This window comes from Tympanuchus pallidicinctus, unplaced genomic scaffold, assembly GCF_026119805.1.
Source record: "Tympanuchus pallidicinctus isolate F22 unplaced genomic scaffold, pur_lepc_1.0 scaffold31, whole genome shotgun sequence".
Classification (NCBI taxonomy): Eukaryota; Metazoa; Chordata; class Aves; order Galliformes; family Phasianidae; genus Tympanuchus; species Tympanuchus pallidicinctus.
Window position 1 is genome coordinate 7,525,588 of NW_026294749.1, and position 17,383 is coordinate 7,542,970.

General features: G+C 40.8%; 1 protein-coding gene across 6 annotated transcripts; it reads right to left on the reverse strand.

The window, feature by feature from the left end:
- Positions 1 to 325: 325 nt before the first annotated feature.
- TBC1D7 (TBC1 domain family member 7) lies at positions 326 to 11,163 on the reverse strand. Of its 6 annotated transcripts, none has more exons than XM_052697830.1 (9): positions 11,037 to 11,162; positions 10,256 to 10,372; positions 9,937 to 10,057; positions 8,909 to 8,989; positions 6,787 to 6,974; positions 5,490 to 5,627; positions 4,075 to 4,220; positions 1,353 to 1,482; positions 326 to 590 (listed from the first exon to the last, which is right to left on the reverse strand). In XM_052697830.1, the coding sequence occupies exons 3-9, from the start codon at positions 10,046 to 10,048 to the stop codon at positions 504 to 506; spliced, it is 882 nt and encodes a 293-aa protein (XP_052553790.1). In that variant the 5' UTR covers positions 10,049 to 10,057; positions 10,256 to 10,372; positions 11,037 to 11,162; the 3' UTR covers positions 326 to 503. The 6 variants fall into 6 exon arrangements, with proteins under 6 accessions (XP_052553790.1, XP_052553789.1, XP_052553793.1 ...); XM_052697829.1 differs by having other exon boundaries at positions 10,174 to 10,372; XM_052697833.1 differs by lacking the exon at positions 11,037 to 11,162 and adding an exon at positions 10,780 to 10,994 and having other exon boundaries at positions 10,174 to 10,372.
- Between the last annotated feature and the right edge of the window lie 6,220 nt (positions 11,164 to 17,383).

Consider the following 17,383-nt stretch of genomic DNA (forward strand, 5'->3'; position numbering starts at 1 on the left):
TTCGTGATGCCTCTTTTGCATTTACCTGCAAATCTATGGTTTTGATAGAGTACTTTTAAATTTCCAGCAAAGGAACGTGCTTTGTTCACCACTGAGTTCCAGCAAAATAAGAGATACTACGCGTTCACCTTAAAAGCCCCTCCAAGTAGTAACTAGTTCTATCAAGTATAAGCTGGCATACAGAAGTATTTTCTACAAGTCAGCCTACTCACCTTGCTCCAGGAGTTAGATTTACTTCCCCAAAAGCCACAGAACACACTGTGCAATCAGAATAGTGTAGCTGGCTGGATTAAAATGCCCTAGGCATCATCATATCACCACTCAGTATTTTCACTCCATCCATATTTATTGAAAAACATTGATCACTATGCCGTGAAATGCTTTAATAGCATCTTCAAATTGGAGAGGAAAGGAAGAACATTACACCACAAAGAGGGAAGAACAGCAAGAGGAAACTTTTTAAATGATTTTTTTTTCCAAGCTGTCGTAAGTGGGGAAAGTTGTCAGACAGAGTGTGCTGGAGTCCCACAGTGTGTGCGCCACAGATCTACAGCTTTGCTGACAATAGCATCAGTGTTATCTTGAGGAATCTACAAAAGATTGAGTTAAGATGCCTTGTCAATGCATTTTATGTGGACTGTTTCATTTTAAATATAGATTTTGAATCTCCAATTCAAGTTTCATCTCTTTATACAAAGAGAAACTACAATCCCACCTCCCTGCCCTAGCATCCCTCACATCCTACAAGCGCCCCCAAGCTTTAGACACAACACTTATTTACAAAACAGGAGAACCCAAGGTTCTCTTACTTTACACCCCTCATCTGTCATCAGACAGGACTTACACTGGCCCATCCACGACCATAAACACGTCCAATCCAGCTACCCTAGGTCACATGAGGCTCCTACAACCCCGCTGTCACACTCATGTCTTTCCACAAAGGGAAAGATCAGGGCTAGGTTTAAGATCCCAAGGCCAAAAAAACAAAAAGCATGCCCTGAGCCTACAGGTTCATGCCCAGAAAAGGAACAGAAGGGGTGCAAGACACCAGTCCTGGTAAGAGGTTCTGGAAAAATTAATCCAACTTCATCCATGCTTATTTTTACAAGAAAAAAAAAACAAAAAAAAAACCATGTTATTATCAGAAGGAATGGTGTCAAATCTGCACAAACATAAATAACATATTACCCAGAGCCTACATTCTATGGAAGCCTTACCTCCTGACAGAAACTATTCCTCTCATCCTTTCTTCTGGTATGTTTAAAACAACAAATGACTGAGGCCAAAAGACAGTTTTATGGGCCATGTGAGGTAATTGCACAGCACAGAGTATAATGTTACATTTCACTTACATTTTCCAAAAACTGGGTGATCTTTTCTGCAGTGGTCAGCGCGATTATCTTCATTTTAAAGGTTAACAATATCTCCAAAGCAACAAAAACGAGAATTTTGCAGGATCCACTAATTACTTTGTCCCAAACCCTGGAAAAAGAAATGATAAAGGAATCACTAAGCATTACTGTAGTCTTTATTTGCTTGTATATCTGCTAGAACAGTGTTTGTACAATTACCTTTTTCAGATTGTTTTCCTGACTAGCAATAAGTATATTCAATTATTCAGGTCACAGTCAATGAAAGATATTTTATCAGTTCCTCAGTCTGTACTGAGTGATGGCAAGCAAATGCATTAATATGGCATGTCCTTGTTTAGAAGTGGAACTGCTTACAAGCTCAAGTGCAAAAAGCAAATCATGTTTTAACAGCCTGAACTGTGACAACTATTCCATATGGTGTGGTAAGGGTGAGAATTTTTCCTAGTGCAAAAAAAGGAAACAATTTGCTAGCATGCTCAATAATGAGATTCTTCAAATAGTCAGGTAAATGAACACTCAGAAGAATGAAATCCTCAATCACTACATCTCAAGTAGCAAAATATTCCAAGTCATTTCTCTAGAAGATATAATTATCAGCAAGATACAGGCCATAATGTTTAATAGTTGTTCCTTGTACCAAATTTAAGTGTTGCAACTCATTCCACTGTGCACAGACTCTCTCAGAACTACAAAGCACTCCTACCACCTGTAAGAGCCAGGCCTGGACCTCACAGTTTTAAGAAAACCAGAAGACCAGGCCTTCACAGAACGCATATTCTTTAGCAACAGAACCTCTACAACTACTGGGAGAGATTCACAGTACTAAAACAGCCTGCAACAATTTGAAACCCTTCATCCAGCAGCTCTATTTCAGGCCCAACTCAACAGACACGGGATGAAAGATTATCCAAAACCAGTGTGAGACCATCTGTCAGATGGCAGCTTTAACGTTCCTGCATTATTTTCAGTTCTTCACATTTAAGAGCTGTGTCAGAAAGACCTTCTGAGGATTCCTTTTCTTTTATCCATCCAGGTGCTTGTGAAAAGTGTTTCTCCTTTCAAATAAAACCACGGGAGACAGAGATCACACACCATTCTCTATAATCTCTGAATACAGTAACTGGAATACATCTCCTACAGCCCATCTATAAACTCGGATCTGCAGGTGTGTTTCTTCAAAAGACAATTCAATTTTGGCATGACCTCTTCTCTTGGAAGAACTTGCACTTCAGCCTGGAGTGCCATGAGAACACAATGCAGGCATAATGAGCTTCAAAGGCCAGATGAGGGTTCCCATCACCCCTTTAAGCAAAGTCTTTCTTAATTCATAATATGGAATGTTTGCTGCTGTCATACAGTGTCTACTTTTCAAACCTTTCAAGTCACATTTTTGTCAGTTTCATCAGGGCAAGCAGAGCAAAAACACTGCATAAGCTCAAAGGAAGTTTCTACATGAAAGCTCTCTACATTAGTTTTCCAAATCCACTTAAAATAAATTGATGTGCAATTTCTAGCTATGGTTAAGCATAGGAGTGCACTGTAAGAGTACGTACACCAAATGACAACCCCTGTCAGAAACACAGCTGGCATTATGTACACTTCATCTCACCATTACTGGATAAAACTTCTGTACAGTGTACACAAATCTTGTGCATCTTAGAAAAAAAAAAGATGAAATTTCAGTTTTGCTGCCTGGCAGAGAGGGCTACAACTTAGACAAAGCAAGCAACCTCTCTATGAAATACAGTATTAAATCAGAAGTTAAATTAAATCATAAAACACCACGCTCAAACCAGCTGTCACTTGAAAAATTAAGTAAAATTCACAGGAGAACCGGGGAGCTGTTTGCAGTTCTCAGCAGTTCTAATACTGCCATTTGGATGCATTTCAGACAAGCATTCGGGCTTTCAGATTCTAATCCAAACTGAATCTCCAAGCATTAATTAAGTTCATCTGTCACACGCTGCCCACAAAGTATGTTATTTCCTTAGCAAATATGGCCATTTTGATTACAACTGAATAATGCAGAAACCTAAACTGGCAAAGGCAAAGTGCACATCTATCATGTTGTCATACAAATTGTTGGTAAATAGAACTGTTGTGCCACCAGAAGTTCCAATGCTCTGATTCTGTAGCTAAAACAAGAGTAAAAGCTTTTAACTTCCACATCATAGAGCCACAACACAGAACAGACTGCTTACAGGTGCTTGGTAGGCAGAACCTGCCATATAACAACAAGCACACCACATACAGGGTAATGCTGAAACTGCAAACTGCAGAATAAGGACTTCACTAACCTAGTGATGCCCTAATATTGTTTTGTTCAAATAAACATTACCCAAATCTATTTCATCTGATAATGATACAGTATTACCATTGCTCCCTAAGCAAGGATTTCAGTTTGAAAGCCTGAGAACTGACTCCTTTCAGCTATCTATCACTAATAGGGGATTAGAAGTTCTAAATCCTAGGAGGTGAGAAGTGCCTTAGGGAATGAATTGCTACATTCAACTTCCTTGCTAGAAGAGATCACAAACAGCTTGTCTTGTATCAGTAACAAGTAGAACAAAACAAAATTGTGTCATTTTCAAGTCAGCAATGAAGCTAACTCCATAACTACACAACAGGTAAAATGCATGTGGTAACAGCAATTTAAAATTACTGTGGAATTACAAATAGAAAGGGAAAAAAAAAATCTTGCCTCTGTAAACTGGACTCAGGTAAACAGCCTGCAAAACACTTCTTAAACCAGAGATCATAAGGGAGCTTGCTCATCGCAGCACATGCCTTCAGATGCATCAGAAGCCTACTGTCTTCAATGTTTAAATATTGCTCCAGAACTTTTGGCTGAGAAAGGAAGGGCAAAAGTTTAGATAATTCCCTGCTGCACACTCTTATAGAATACTATAAAACAAGAAGTACATCCAAAATCCTGTAAGCATAGACACGCTTAAGTAATGAATTTGCCTTATTTTAACTAAAAACAGGGTGTTCCAAAATACGAATATTGTTGATTTCTGAAATTCACTTGTTAAATAAACTCACTCAATAAACAGCCCCAGGTTCCTTAAATTGCTGACCACCAGCAGGACTTCAAAAACATACATGCACTCTTCCCTAATGCAGGTGTTGGAGAGCTTAAGGCAATGCAGAGATTCAGGCTGCACTAATTACTGTTGTCCTCACAAGTAACACTGAGTTTCATCCATCTTGATGCTCATTGCCTTAGCACACAGCCTAACAACCTACACACAGTGCACCAAAACCAAGAAAATCAATTCTCAGACTAAATCCCTGTGCAATAAATAAGAATCTGGGCATGTATTTCTTGTTTAAAAGCACAGCATGTATAGAAGGGGCAACAGACAAACACACAAATAGGTTTAAAAATGTGAATGGTTATCATTTTGCTCAAGCTCTAATGTAAGACAATGCATGTTTTCATAAATCCTGGAGTGTCTTTAGACTTTTTGTCATAGTAAGATAAGGAGTTAATATAGTTGACAAAGACAAAAACACTTCCTTTACCCATCAGCCTTGGTACAATGTGTGTATTACAATGACATCTTAGGGATACTCCCTATGTAATTGAGGCACCTAGCTTCTAGAAAAAGTTGTGCTTTGCCTCATTATCACCCAGTACTGGGTGAGCAGTATTGGACTCTGAAGGACAAGCCAGAAAAGCAGCAGACATGAGTCTAAATGCTCTTAAGCTTTTTACATCTTTGTTTTAAACAAAACTCCAAAGTGACTAAGAAATAACTCATCTAAATGCAATGCAAGCTTAAACGCAAGCTTAAAAAAAAAAAAAACTAATTGAGAACTACAATGTAGCAAACAAAACCAATTTTTTTCTTTAGGCAATTTAGTTACTTTAGGCAAAGTGACCTATCAGATAATACAGCCACAATTCCAAAAGCTCTGCTCCTTCCACATGGAACTGCTGCCAGAACAGAATCCACAGGTACTGGTCTGACACTCCAGCTGTCTCTATTCATTGTGCCTACCAGAATGCTCAGAAAGCATGCTTCCCAGGTCTTGTTTACTTCTCTCCCTCTTACAGTTTTTCTCTCTCTCTCTCTCACACACACACACACACAAGTATTTTATCCTTACTAGTTGTTGTAATGAATCTTTGTGCTTGCTGTTAAGCTGATTCACAAAGCAACTGACAAGCCAATAGCATTCTATAGGATCCTCCACCATTTCCTCCATTGCCTTAGCAATTGCAAGAAACACTTCATCTTCTGGTTCCTGGAAAACAAAGTGAAAAACGAACTAAACACACAGTAGAATTAGACTGTACAACTCACATTATCTGTACATTCCTTTTCCCTGCTCTTGGCAAAAAGAGAATGGAATCTAAGTATATAAAGAGAGATGCCATCTGTCCCTGACATATTTATAAATAAAGCACTGGGAAACAGCTGCATTATAGTGACAGATATCTAATAAAGAAGAACAAATAAGATTTGTCTTGTTTTTAAAACAAATCACTCAACAAGAGTTTGGATCAACTGCGATTCAAAGTTCCCAAACATTCTCAAATGAGAATTCATCCCCTGATGGCACTGCAATATTCCTATTTCTATAACCCACATTTTAAACCAGCAGATTTTTTTTTCCTTTCCCTTGCCAAATAGGCCCCTCAAACACCATTGTCGTGGGTATTAATTACAGAAGAAAAGAAGGCAGCCATGAGCTGCCTTCATCTTATTTATTTGATTTGAGATAAAACACCTTCCCAGAGACAAATAAGCAACTTTTCCAGATGATGAGTCTGTTATTCCCCACAATACAAATCTAGAAGTGTGTGATGGGCACACTGTTTCATTTTCTCTAGAAGAAAAGATCCTCGGTATAAGAACTATGAGGATGCCTAAAACACAGTTCCAGATGTGACTGCACACAGGATAGAGCTGATCTAACTATTCTACAGATACACTCTATTCTATAGATGAAGAGTAATAAAGCTGGGCTCGAGTGAGCGTGGAAAGTGAACATAAAAAATAAGGCAATGGCTCCTTCAGAAAGTTCATGGTTCCTTTCATCACCTCTCCTTTTACAGAGGCTTATATATGAAGCCCACACACTTGTCATCACACTACAGACACAAAATACAAACCTGTTTACCCACGAGCGGGCATACTGTAAACCAGAGAGTGCATGAGAGTACATGACAGACCCAGATCAGTTCAGAAAAAGGAAGGCAGAACATTAATATCTGGATTTAAAAGCAAATTACTCTAAAATTTTTAAATTATTTAAATGAGGTGCTGCAAGATATGCTTTAGTAGCTCAGAGGGAAGTAATGATGATAAGAGAACGGTTGGACTAGGTGATGTTCTAGATCCTTTCCAGCCTTGTGATTTTATGATTCTATGACTTAAATACTATTAGCATGGAAACTTACCAAAGGGTAAGCCAAGTTTCGAGGCAATTTGCCTGATTCCAGTTGATGTATGCGGAGGAAAACATCTACCTGTGGGGTAGAGTCACTGATAAAACGAATTACATGAAGAGCATGGTGGATATCCCAGTACTGCTCCTTCCGGTAGTTCATCACCAAAGCATGAGATTTATGGTGAGGAGGAATAATTCCTAAAAATAATAATAATAATAATAATAATAATAATAATAATAATAATAATAATAATAATAATAATAATAATAATGAAAGAAAAGCATCCATAAAGAAAAAAACATCAAAACTTTCTTTCCAGGAGCCTAACTTCAATTCCTACTAACACTCCAGCCTACAGAAATGTAGGACCTGGCAGAGAATATACATACAATTAACTAATGCAAAGATGCTATACATTACAGTTTTATTACTTAGTTTAATGTTAGATCTCTGCTGGAAACACCTTTGCACACCGTATTATAGAAATTAATCCTCTCTAAAATCACACCTAGAAGCAAAATCAACCATGTGGTTGAACCAACTGCACATTAGAATTTAAGAATACCATCCAAGCACCTTTTGATGTAGGGCTTTTGGCTTTCTCAATAGAGAAAACAGATACGTATACATCCAAGTGGAAAGGCACAGAAAACAAAATTGTTTCTGACATCTAGAAGAAATGCTCAGCATTTCTTTGTTTCCTTCTCCATCCCTGGAGGCATTCAAGGCCAGGCTGGATGTGGCCCTGGGCAGTCTGATCTGGTGGTTGGTAACCCTGCACATAGCAGGGGGTTTGAAACTGGATAATCATTGTGGTCCTTCTCAACCCAGGCCATTCTGTGATTCTATGATTCTAACTCAAAGCTGAATCTTGCAGTGCTCACAACAAAGCTGTCACCGGCTACAGTAGAAAGAAGATCTTAGAAACATCAAAATGAAGCAGTACCATTTTCATATCACCAATAGAGCAGAATTCTTCCTATAAAAACCCACGAGAACAAGACATTCTTCAAAACCCAGTCTTAAAGCAGGTTACCTGCTGCTTTCATATTTCATTTAAAGGGAAGGGGGGGTGAATCGCTGTCAAAGTGTTAAACCATGACATGCTTGAGGTCTATTATCAAGCACAACAGACAGTAACTTATCTTTTATTTCCCAACTGCAAACTTATTTGCACTGCAAAAGCTGGGATGGAGCAAGACATTTTTATGTGATCCAAAAGCAGTTAACATCTGTGTTATGTTACACACTGCCAACTCCTTTTCTTAAACAGAGAAGACTCCTACTGGCAAACAAAAGAATCTCAACACTGGCATGTCTAGAAACTATTTCAGCCTCAACACCATCCTGAGTCACATGTGAACGAGAGGTCAACAGAGACATCTCTGACATACCACATCACCTGGGACAACATCGAGGTGTACAAAGTGAACCATTAATATGAAGGCATGATTCTTAAATTGCAGGAAATTGGAGAGGGCGGAGGAGAAAACCATTTTAAAAGATTCTTTAAAATTCAGATAAGGCTTTCTCATACATTATTTGCAGCTCCACGTGTAGTGGCATGTGGACACCAAGAACAAGAAGAAGACATACTCAAGCTTTTCAACAGTGGCGTGACGCTCAACCATCAGTAGTGCAGTAGATCACCTTCCTCTTCCAAAGATTCAGTCATGCACCCTGTTTCACACTCAATTTGGCAGTGTTTCTTACATTCAGCCCTCTAAGAGAACCTCTCCTGATACCTCTTATGAGTCAGAACTCCAGGACCCTCCACAATCTGCCCCATCTCCAAGTGTCATGGTCCCAAATCCAGTAAATCCAACACTTGATCACTTAGTGAAAAGTCATTAGCGCCTTTCAATTTATCACACGATTATCAAACTCCAAGGAGAATAGAATCTCTGCATGCTTCGTGTTTTATTTTTCATGGTTTCTGGGCTATATACTTTCTCCGGCCTCATATTTTCTTAAACAGCAAATATCATTTAAAGCCAGAAACAAAAAACAGAAGTAATCTTCAAACCAAGATCTTACAGAACACAACTTCTCCAAAACATAAACATACATTTGCATAGCTTGCCAAGATTTTTAAACTTAATCACTGCTTTATTCAGATATTGTTTCATACCTAAAAGAACCTTCCACACCAGTATACGATACATGGATGGGAGAGGGAACCTCTGACTGAAGGTGCAAAGCTTCTCAATATCTGTAGAGAAATAAAAATTTAAGATAAAAAAGTTTTAATAGAATAACAGTTTTGAGTCTCTGCTTATCTAAATATGACAAATACTAGGATCAAAATCCACACTTACACAGCATATTATTAACAAGTGCCTTCATTTGTTCAGTTGAGAACAGACTGTGCCTAATAAACTGCAACACTATTTCCTCTGAAAAAAATCATAGAATCATAGAATGGCCTGGGTTGAAAAGGACCACAATGATCATCTAGCTTCAACCCCTCTGCTATGTGCAGGGTCACCAACCAGCAGACCAGGCTGCCCAGAGCCACATCCAGCCTGGCCTTGAATGCCTGCAGGGATGGGGCATCCACAACCTCCTAGGGAAACCTGCATTGATTTGATTTACAATACAACTAAAGCTCACCAGGAAGAAACTACCATTTTTATAATCATTTTGTAAACTGTGTTGCTATCTCAAAGCAATTAGGGACTTTGCTAAAGGGACATCTATCTTTCCATCCTATTAAAGATATGGCATTAATAAAAGACAAGCATCAATAACAAAACCATCACTGTTACAAGGTTAGATGGAATTAACAGCAGGAGACAATATATTTTCAGATGGAAACTGTTTTCATTTAAAAAAAAAAAAAAACAAAAAAAAAACCAAAAAAACAACTTTAAGCTTATTGACCATAGAGAATGAGAATAATAATAAAAAAAAAACAACAATGCCAAACATGCAGATGTTTGATACTCTTTAAAAATCAGGTTCTCAAACCCTTGAAACTCAAGGGACTGCTTGTACTGAGAGATGAAATAGGAAAGATGGAAAAGGATAGAAAAAAAGAATCCTTGGTAAAGGATGTAAAACTTTAACGTGCTCTAAGCACAGCAGCAATACACCATGCATGACTCCCTCCCCATCCACATGCCAAAAGCAATAGAGGAAACATTGACATCAACTTGCCCAATCGGTCATCTTTTAACAAAATTTCCAGTGACTTCTTTTCTTCAACTCCGCGAAACCCCACTTTTTCATAATAGACGGAGCGGAAGTTTCTTTGAGAGTCTTCGGCCATGGCTGGTTCCTTTTGGAGAAAAGCAGTAATTCAACTTATGAGTTGCAAAATCTAAGGTACAGAGACTCAAACTGCATACAGCTGCTAGGCAGAGAAGCTACCAAATCATCAGGTTCCAGACTCACCAGACGAGGCAAGCAGAGACAAGGGCCAACTGACGTTGGCCTCAGCAGCACAGAGGTGACAGGAAAGCACAAGGCAACGTACCGAGCTCTGTTCTTAAGTCGCAGATCTGGATTAAACGCTCACGTTGCTATCAGACACAGGCACAGTGCCGAGTTTATCCTTTCAGCGGTAGAGAGGCACAACCGTCTCATCCCTATGCTGGAAACAATAGTAAAATGCTGCAGTGAGTACCACGTCTTTCCTTACGTTCCACCTTGTAAGTATCAGTTCTCAGTTCTCCCTTGCAGGCTTGCATATATAACAAAGCTCTAATTTTTAATCCAAAAGGTTACAGAAGACCTTAACCTTTAAGCACAGCGACGGCAGCAATGCTGGCAGGCTGTCTGGCAGAGCAGACGAGTTATGATTCGAAGGGCTTCTCCAGTGAAACTAAGCTACTCCTCCATACGCCAAAACGCACAGCAGCATCTGCAGACAACCAACAAAGACCACGTTTTGGCAACAAGTCACCACATCCACCAGGCCTACTTGGTGGTGATGTTGTTTTTTTTTTTTTTTCTTTGTTTTTTTTTTTTTTTCTTTTCTTTTTTTTTTTAATTAAGTACTTTTTCACTGCTTTGTAGGATCAAACCCAGACCGGCCAGAAACCATACAGCAGAACGCCTTTCGGCAGCGCAGAGCCGAAGCCGGCCGTCCCTCTGTGAGGCACGTGTAGGGACAGGGACACGCTGGGCAGCACGCGGCCTCAGCACAGGGGAGGCGCGGCTCACGGAAGCCGAGCTGAGGCCGAGAGCCCGGCGAACGGAAGAGGGACGCGAGCGGGGCCGAACGCGGAACCCCCCCACCGGCCCGCAGCACCTACTGTAGCAGGACGGGCTCCTCACGGCGCACGCGCAAGCACCGCCCGCTCAGAGGGGCGGGTTGGAGCTCACGGGGATGGAGGCGGGGCTGGCGCTTCTCTGCGTCCTCGTTCCTCAGTGCCCTGGGCAGGCCGTTGCTGTGCCTCACGGCTCTTTATGAGAAGAATTTTTTTCCTGATGCGCATCCTGAGCCCCCCCATGCCACAGCCTGAGGCCGTTCCTCTCGTCCCGTCGCTGTTAGCAAGGCAGTTGTGCTCAGTGAAGTGCTTCTCGCGCATCAGCAGGTGGCAGCCTGCTGCCATCGGTGCGGGCTTGCGGTTTTCTTTTGGTCTCCCATCGCTAGATGGCTCTTCGGAGCTATTGGAGGCTGACTCGAGAATGCAGACGATCAGTCATAGAATCACCAAGGCTGGAAACGGACCTCCAAGATCATCCAGTCCAACCGGCCATCTGTCACCAATGTTTCCCACTGAACCACAACCCAGCATCCCGGTCACTGTGTGTGCATTGCTACAAAATAAATCATTCAAGGCTTTTAGAACAAAAATGACATTAAAACCGCAGGCTTAGCATGAATTGCTAATGATTGTTATTATGTGGATGATTATTATTTACCATTTAATGAAAAAAAAATGATGCCTAAGCTTCTATTATTATTATTTTCTTAAGACAGCTCTATAAAGAGTTGGACCTTCTTATTTTAACAGGCTTGTTTTTTTGTAACTTCTACATACGCCTGCGCTGAAAATGGCTACTTGGCTCTATATGCTGTGAATCAGTGTTGCCAAGCACACGGGTGATGACGTGACTTATGGAATCATAGAATGGCCTGGGTTGCAAAGGACCACGATGCTCATCCAGTTCCAAACCCCTGCTGTGTGCAGGGTCGCCAACCAGCAGACCAGGCTGCCCAGAGCCACGTCCAGCCTGGCCTTGAATGCCTGCAGGTATGGGGCATCCACAACCTCCTTGGGCAACCTGTTCCAGTGCATCACCACCCTCTGAGTGAAAAACCTCCTCCTAATATCCAACCTAAACCTCCCCTGTCTCAGTTTAAGACCATTCCCCCTTGTCCTATCACTATCCAGCCTCGTAAACAGCCGTTCCCTCTCCTGTTTATATGCCCCCTTCAAGTACTAAAAGGCCACAATGAGGTCTGCCTGGAGCCTTCTCTTCTCCGAGCTAAAGAAGCCCAGTTCCCTCAACCTTTCTTCATGGGAGAGGTGCTCCAGCCCTCTGATCATCTCAGTGGCCCTCCTCTGGACCCACTCTTTCATAACCCAAATAAATGATCTTTTTGCCCTTTGGCTAGAGACATTAAATATCTTCATTCCTATCCATGGAATCTATTTGTTGCCATTGTAAATGAAAGCAGAGTCTCATCACAAACAGCTACAGGTGTCAACCAGGAGTGTGGAAGAAAAATCAGTTGACTGATGTATCATACCTTCCTAGGCATCTATCCAAACAGTGGTAGCATATATGCTGAATCTTTGGAGTACAATAACATAAGAAAAGGTAGCATACATGAAAGATAAAAGCAGTACAGTTTTGGAATTGGCTTGGAATTATTGCAGATAGCAAGACCAGAATAATTATTATCCTGCTAATGTACTGCGCGTCTCACTTTTATCTGTTACTTAGAGTGGTAATGTGTTTATTTTATAGTGATGGGTCTGTACTGCACAAGTGAGTTAATCACTGGCATACAAAGCCACATGAGAGAGAAGACAAATGGGCATTGCTAATACTTTTATGGCTTTTTTCATTCAAAATATGAACTGCATTGTGCTCATGGTTCTTGATAATCAGTGCTTTTACTATTAGAGGTGGAATAATTACAAGGGAGTGGTATGCTGCTGAATATTGCAGCTCTTGGGAAGCGTACTGGGCTTTGTTCTCTCATATATGACTGATCTATCAGTGGAATTACAGATAATCACTGGAAGCATACCTTGCTATGTGAATTTATCAGAAGAAGACGACAACGCAAAGCAATGGAGCATTGATTTTACTCAGCACAGAGGTCCACATTTGCGTGGTGTCACAATGCATGTTGTTACCTACAAAAAATAAAAAACTGCTTTTAGGTGAGCTTCGCTTGCTCTGAACCAATTGAAGATGCACTTCTTTTTTTTTTTTTTTTTTTTTTTTTTTTTTTGTATTACACTTGCATGAGAATATCTTCACTAGGTAAGAAAAGCAGTGTATACTTTCAGCCTTCTGAAGCACCAAGTTGTGTTCCTCTTGCAGTAGGAGGTGATTAGTGTTTTAGAAAGGAGTTATAAGTTTGTAGTCTCAGTTTTCCTAAGTTACAATTTCTAAGATGCTTCTGTTTCTTGAGAAGCGTGAACAGTTGGTGAGCAGAGCTGTGTTCATGGAGTAGAGCTGTGCTAATGGACAGGACAATTTACTTATACATTCACATGACTTTTTCATCATGAACATCAACACTGCAAGAAAAGTTTGGCTCCATTTTCTGGCCAAAACAACATCATTCTTCTGTTTACATTCTACCTGAGAAAAGAATGCATATCAGACCTATAAATGTTCCCAACTTAATCTCTTGTTGAAGTGAGACAGAAAAAAACAAAAGCACTCCAGGGTAATAAAAATATCATAAACCTCTTTGGCAGCAAAAGGGAGCTTAGCCTTTCATTTCAGCATGGCAGCACAATAACCAGGTCTGTCTCCAAGCAGATCAAACTCTGACTCTGTAATCACCATTTCATATCCTTGAATGGCAGCAAGGAAAAGGCCCACGGGGCTGAAAACACCGTGATGAGTGGCTAAACTTGGAATGCTGAGTGCACGTATGTCCTACTTCTCTGTTCTCCCATTTCTCATAGAGAATGAGAGCATTTCAGAGGTGACATGCTTTTGTCTGCAGACATGTAAGGAAAGTGCAAAACAATTACTGAGAAAGTAGTAACATGCAGTTGCTTGTTCCTTTAGTGAATGAATTTATTCAAGACTGTGTTAGTGATTTTTTAGGATGTCTTCTGGATTCCAGACATCACTTGGATTTGTTACTTAACATCAGATACACAGTTGTGCACACCCCGATTCTTCTTCTACCAGTCTGACTGGTAGCTGAGTTAAAAGGAGGTAATTGTTGTTTTTGACTGAAAATGTTGTGTTTTTAAATAGTACCAAAAGCATGCTTTGTAGTGTCAGCATGCATGGCACATTTGGGTCTCTGTGTGATAATAAATAGTCTCAAAGCGTCTTTCTTCTGCTTTGTAGCTCTTTAATTGGGATGTGACAGTGAGAAGACAGGGGAAAAGTGTTGGTCAGTTTAGACAGTTTGATTTTACTGTGTATGACTGGAGACGAAACAAATCCTGTTGCCATATTGCAAGTATCTGCCCTAGGCTCGACAGGGAGAACCCAAACCAGTGACTTCTCTGGATCACTGATGAGGGGCGAAAGGCTCAGATCTCACCAAAGCCATGCAGCACAGCCAGCAGTTGTACCCCCAAAGAATAATTTGTCACGTAATGGCCTCCTTTCAAAAGGACTGCCTACAAGGGGGGGTGAGCCTTGTGCACAAGCCGGCCTTTGATCTCGGTGGAGCTCAGGGGGCTTTGTAGCGCATTCGTTTAAAAGGCTGAGAAGCAACTAATTAATTACTCTAAATGATATCAGTCATGGTTTCCAGGCTTGTTTTAATGCACGAAGACAAGCTGTTGAACTGGAATGTCTGAGTGATGTTTGTTTTGTGATGGGACAAAGTAGTCTCCACCTCTCTCCTGATCATGGTTTTCTATACTGGCCATCTCAGTCCATGTTCCCATAGTCATTAAAAGTACTGCCAATGTCCCGCTGCCTGGTTGTTGTCCTACAGAATAATGGAAAGCTGTAAAAACACAGAGCAATTCACCCCACAGATTCCCAAATTGCAGTAAGATGATTGCCATCTGCCTCTCCAGGTGATGATTTGCTGCTGTTAGCACTGAGAAGTTCCCACCAGGAAATAAAAGGAATTTTCTGTAAAGGTCCTTTTTTTTACAAGAAATCTTTGCCAAACTAAGCAGTGTGAACTGCAGGGTGCAGGCAAACACACTCCTCAACACCCTTCCTTGCAATGTACGAGAGAGCTGTGGAGTGACTTGGACTGTTCCAAGCCAATTGATTATTTTAGTGATTTCCTGGTGAGCACATGGATTGCTGCTAATTTTATAAGCTTGGTTTTAAAATCGATGCTTGGAGAGTGCAGCATCTCTCACTTTCCCCTCCATAGATAAGGTTAGATGAAATGTGTTCACTTAAATAAAGCTGTTGGCATTGGCTTTGGTGTTGCTAGCGCTTTCCTAAACCGATGAATTTGAACTTAGGCTGTGTTGACAACACTGGCTTATTTGGCATTCACAAATGGCAGCAGCTTATTAGACATTAATGATATATGACTAATTATATTAATTATAACGAATGAGATTGTATTAGGCTTAAGAACTATTTAAATTGAACTAAAAATTAAAGCAGCAGGATTTAATATCTGGATGTCATGGATGTGCTCTGTGTGGCCTTGAACAACGTGGCATGCCATTTTTTTGGGGGTTTTCCAAAAGACAAGGTGAAGATAATGAATGGTATGTGCCTCCTTTGTAAAGCCACTGAGCTCCTGCCAGAAAAACGAAGATCACTGTATGTGTTTTAAAACTGCAATTTCAGTTCTTCCAGTTTTAAGATCTTTTTTTGATGCTGTACAATTCAGATCAGTCAGTCCATAAAAGGAGAAAATTCTACCCAAACTGCCTTTTTGATGTGTTTTATAAATAAATATTATTTATTTATAATTATTATTTGCAAGAGTATTTCTAAGCAGGCAGGAATTTCATGAAGACCTGAAGTTGTACCCTGTCTAGAATGAGAATTTCAATCTCGGGCATTTGGAGGGTCCTTTGGCAGTGATGTTTCAATAGATGGGTGCAGCTACTGAGGGAGGGAACTTCTAATTGAGAAGAAAACAACACCAGGTAATTCAGAGAAAAGCCACCTTCGTCAGAGAATGAGCTCACCAACTTCTCCTCTGCCTCTGCCTTGCCAGCTGCCAAACTGAGATGATCACACAGCTCATTCTGTGGGGACTTGTTCGTGTTTACAAGGCACTTGAAAAACGTGAAGCAGTACAGACATTTGCCAAATGTGGGTGGATAGCTCTGTCTAATCAGCAAGTGACTCAGTCCTTTCTCCACGGAGGCCCTGTTCCTCCTGTAGTGCTAACAGAAATTATTCCTAGCCAGAAGTTTCTGAAGCCAGAAGGGCAGGGTGTCCTGCTGCAACTTGATTCTGTTGTTTTGAAACTGCAAGCAAAAGGCTCAGAAAAGTGAGTGGTAAAATAGTAAAAGTGAGTGGTTTCAATCAAATCGCACTGTGCTGAAGTGGCTCCGCACAGCTTATACCTGTATTGCCTCACTCTGTGTTTTTTTAACACAGTAGCTTAGTAATATCAACATCCACCAATTCTACCAACTCTAAACTACATCTGCAGCTGCAGATGAAGTGCCTGGGACCACCACTCTCTTGGCACCAACATCAATTGGTGCAGATGGTCCGTGACCGTGTTATTAACTTCATCGCCTCCAAAAGGGGGTGGTTATAAGCAACTTGCTTAGGGGGAATAGTCTGTGCTGTGTGCTAACTTCAGACTGTGCCACAGGAGGGATACAGAAGAATACAAGTTGATCTTAGCCAAAAATCATGCTTGGAATGTTTCTAAGAAATTCACAGAATAGAGAATGGGTCATTAGCACCCAGGAACATTCTTGTTCCCTACATTTCTTGTGAATCTGCTTTTTGTCTTGGTCCCGTTTTCTGCTCTCTGATTACCTTCCTTCACGGTCTGGAGAGCCTGGAACAGTCTGAAGTGTAAGTCCTTTTTTACCATAGGCAGAAACAGCACCACTGCAACGTTAAAAAATAAAATCTAGTTGTGTGGAGACAGCAGTGGGGAAAAAGGGCACCAAACAAAATGTAGTGAGCTACAAGCTCAATTTCCAGCTACCTCTGAATTCTCGAGGGCTGAAATGTAGGACTGAGCTTTTTCAGGTTTCACTGTGCAAAATGTATTTGTGCAAGCAACAAAGCCGGTTGCATTGAGAGGCAGCCATCATTGCCTGGATGTGACACGGTAATTTCTGCAAAAGCCTTTAGTCTGCAAGATATGATTAGCTGCAAAAGGCAGAGTTAATAAAACAGATTGGAGCAGACACTGAAAGGTTCTCTAACACCGTGCGTACACCACTCCTGCAGCGCGAGTTACTGTGCATCGACGTCTGGAGGAGGGGGCCTCCACTCTCCTACAAAATGTTTGCTTACATGTACATCCTTTCTTGTGGAAATACAG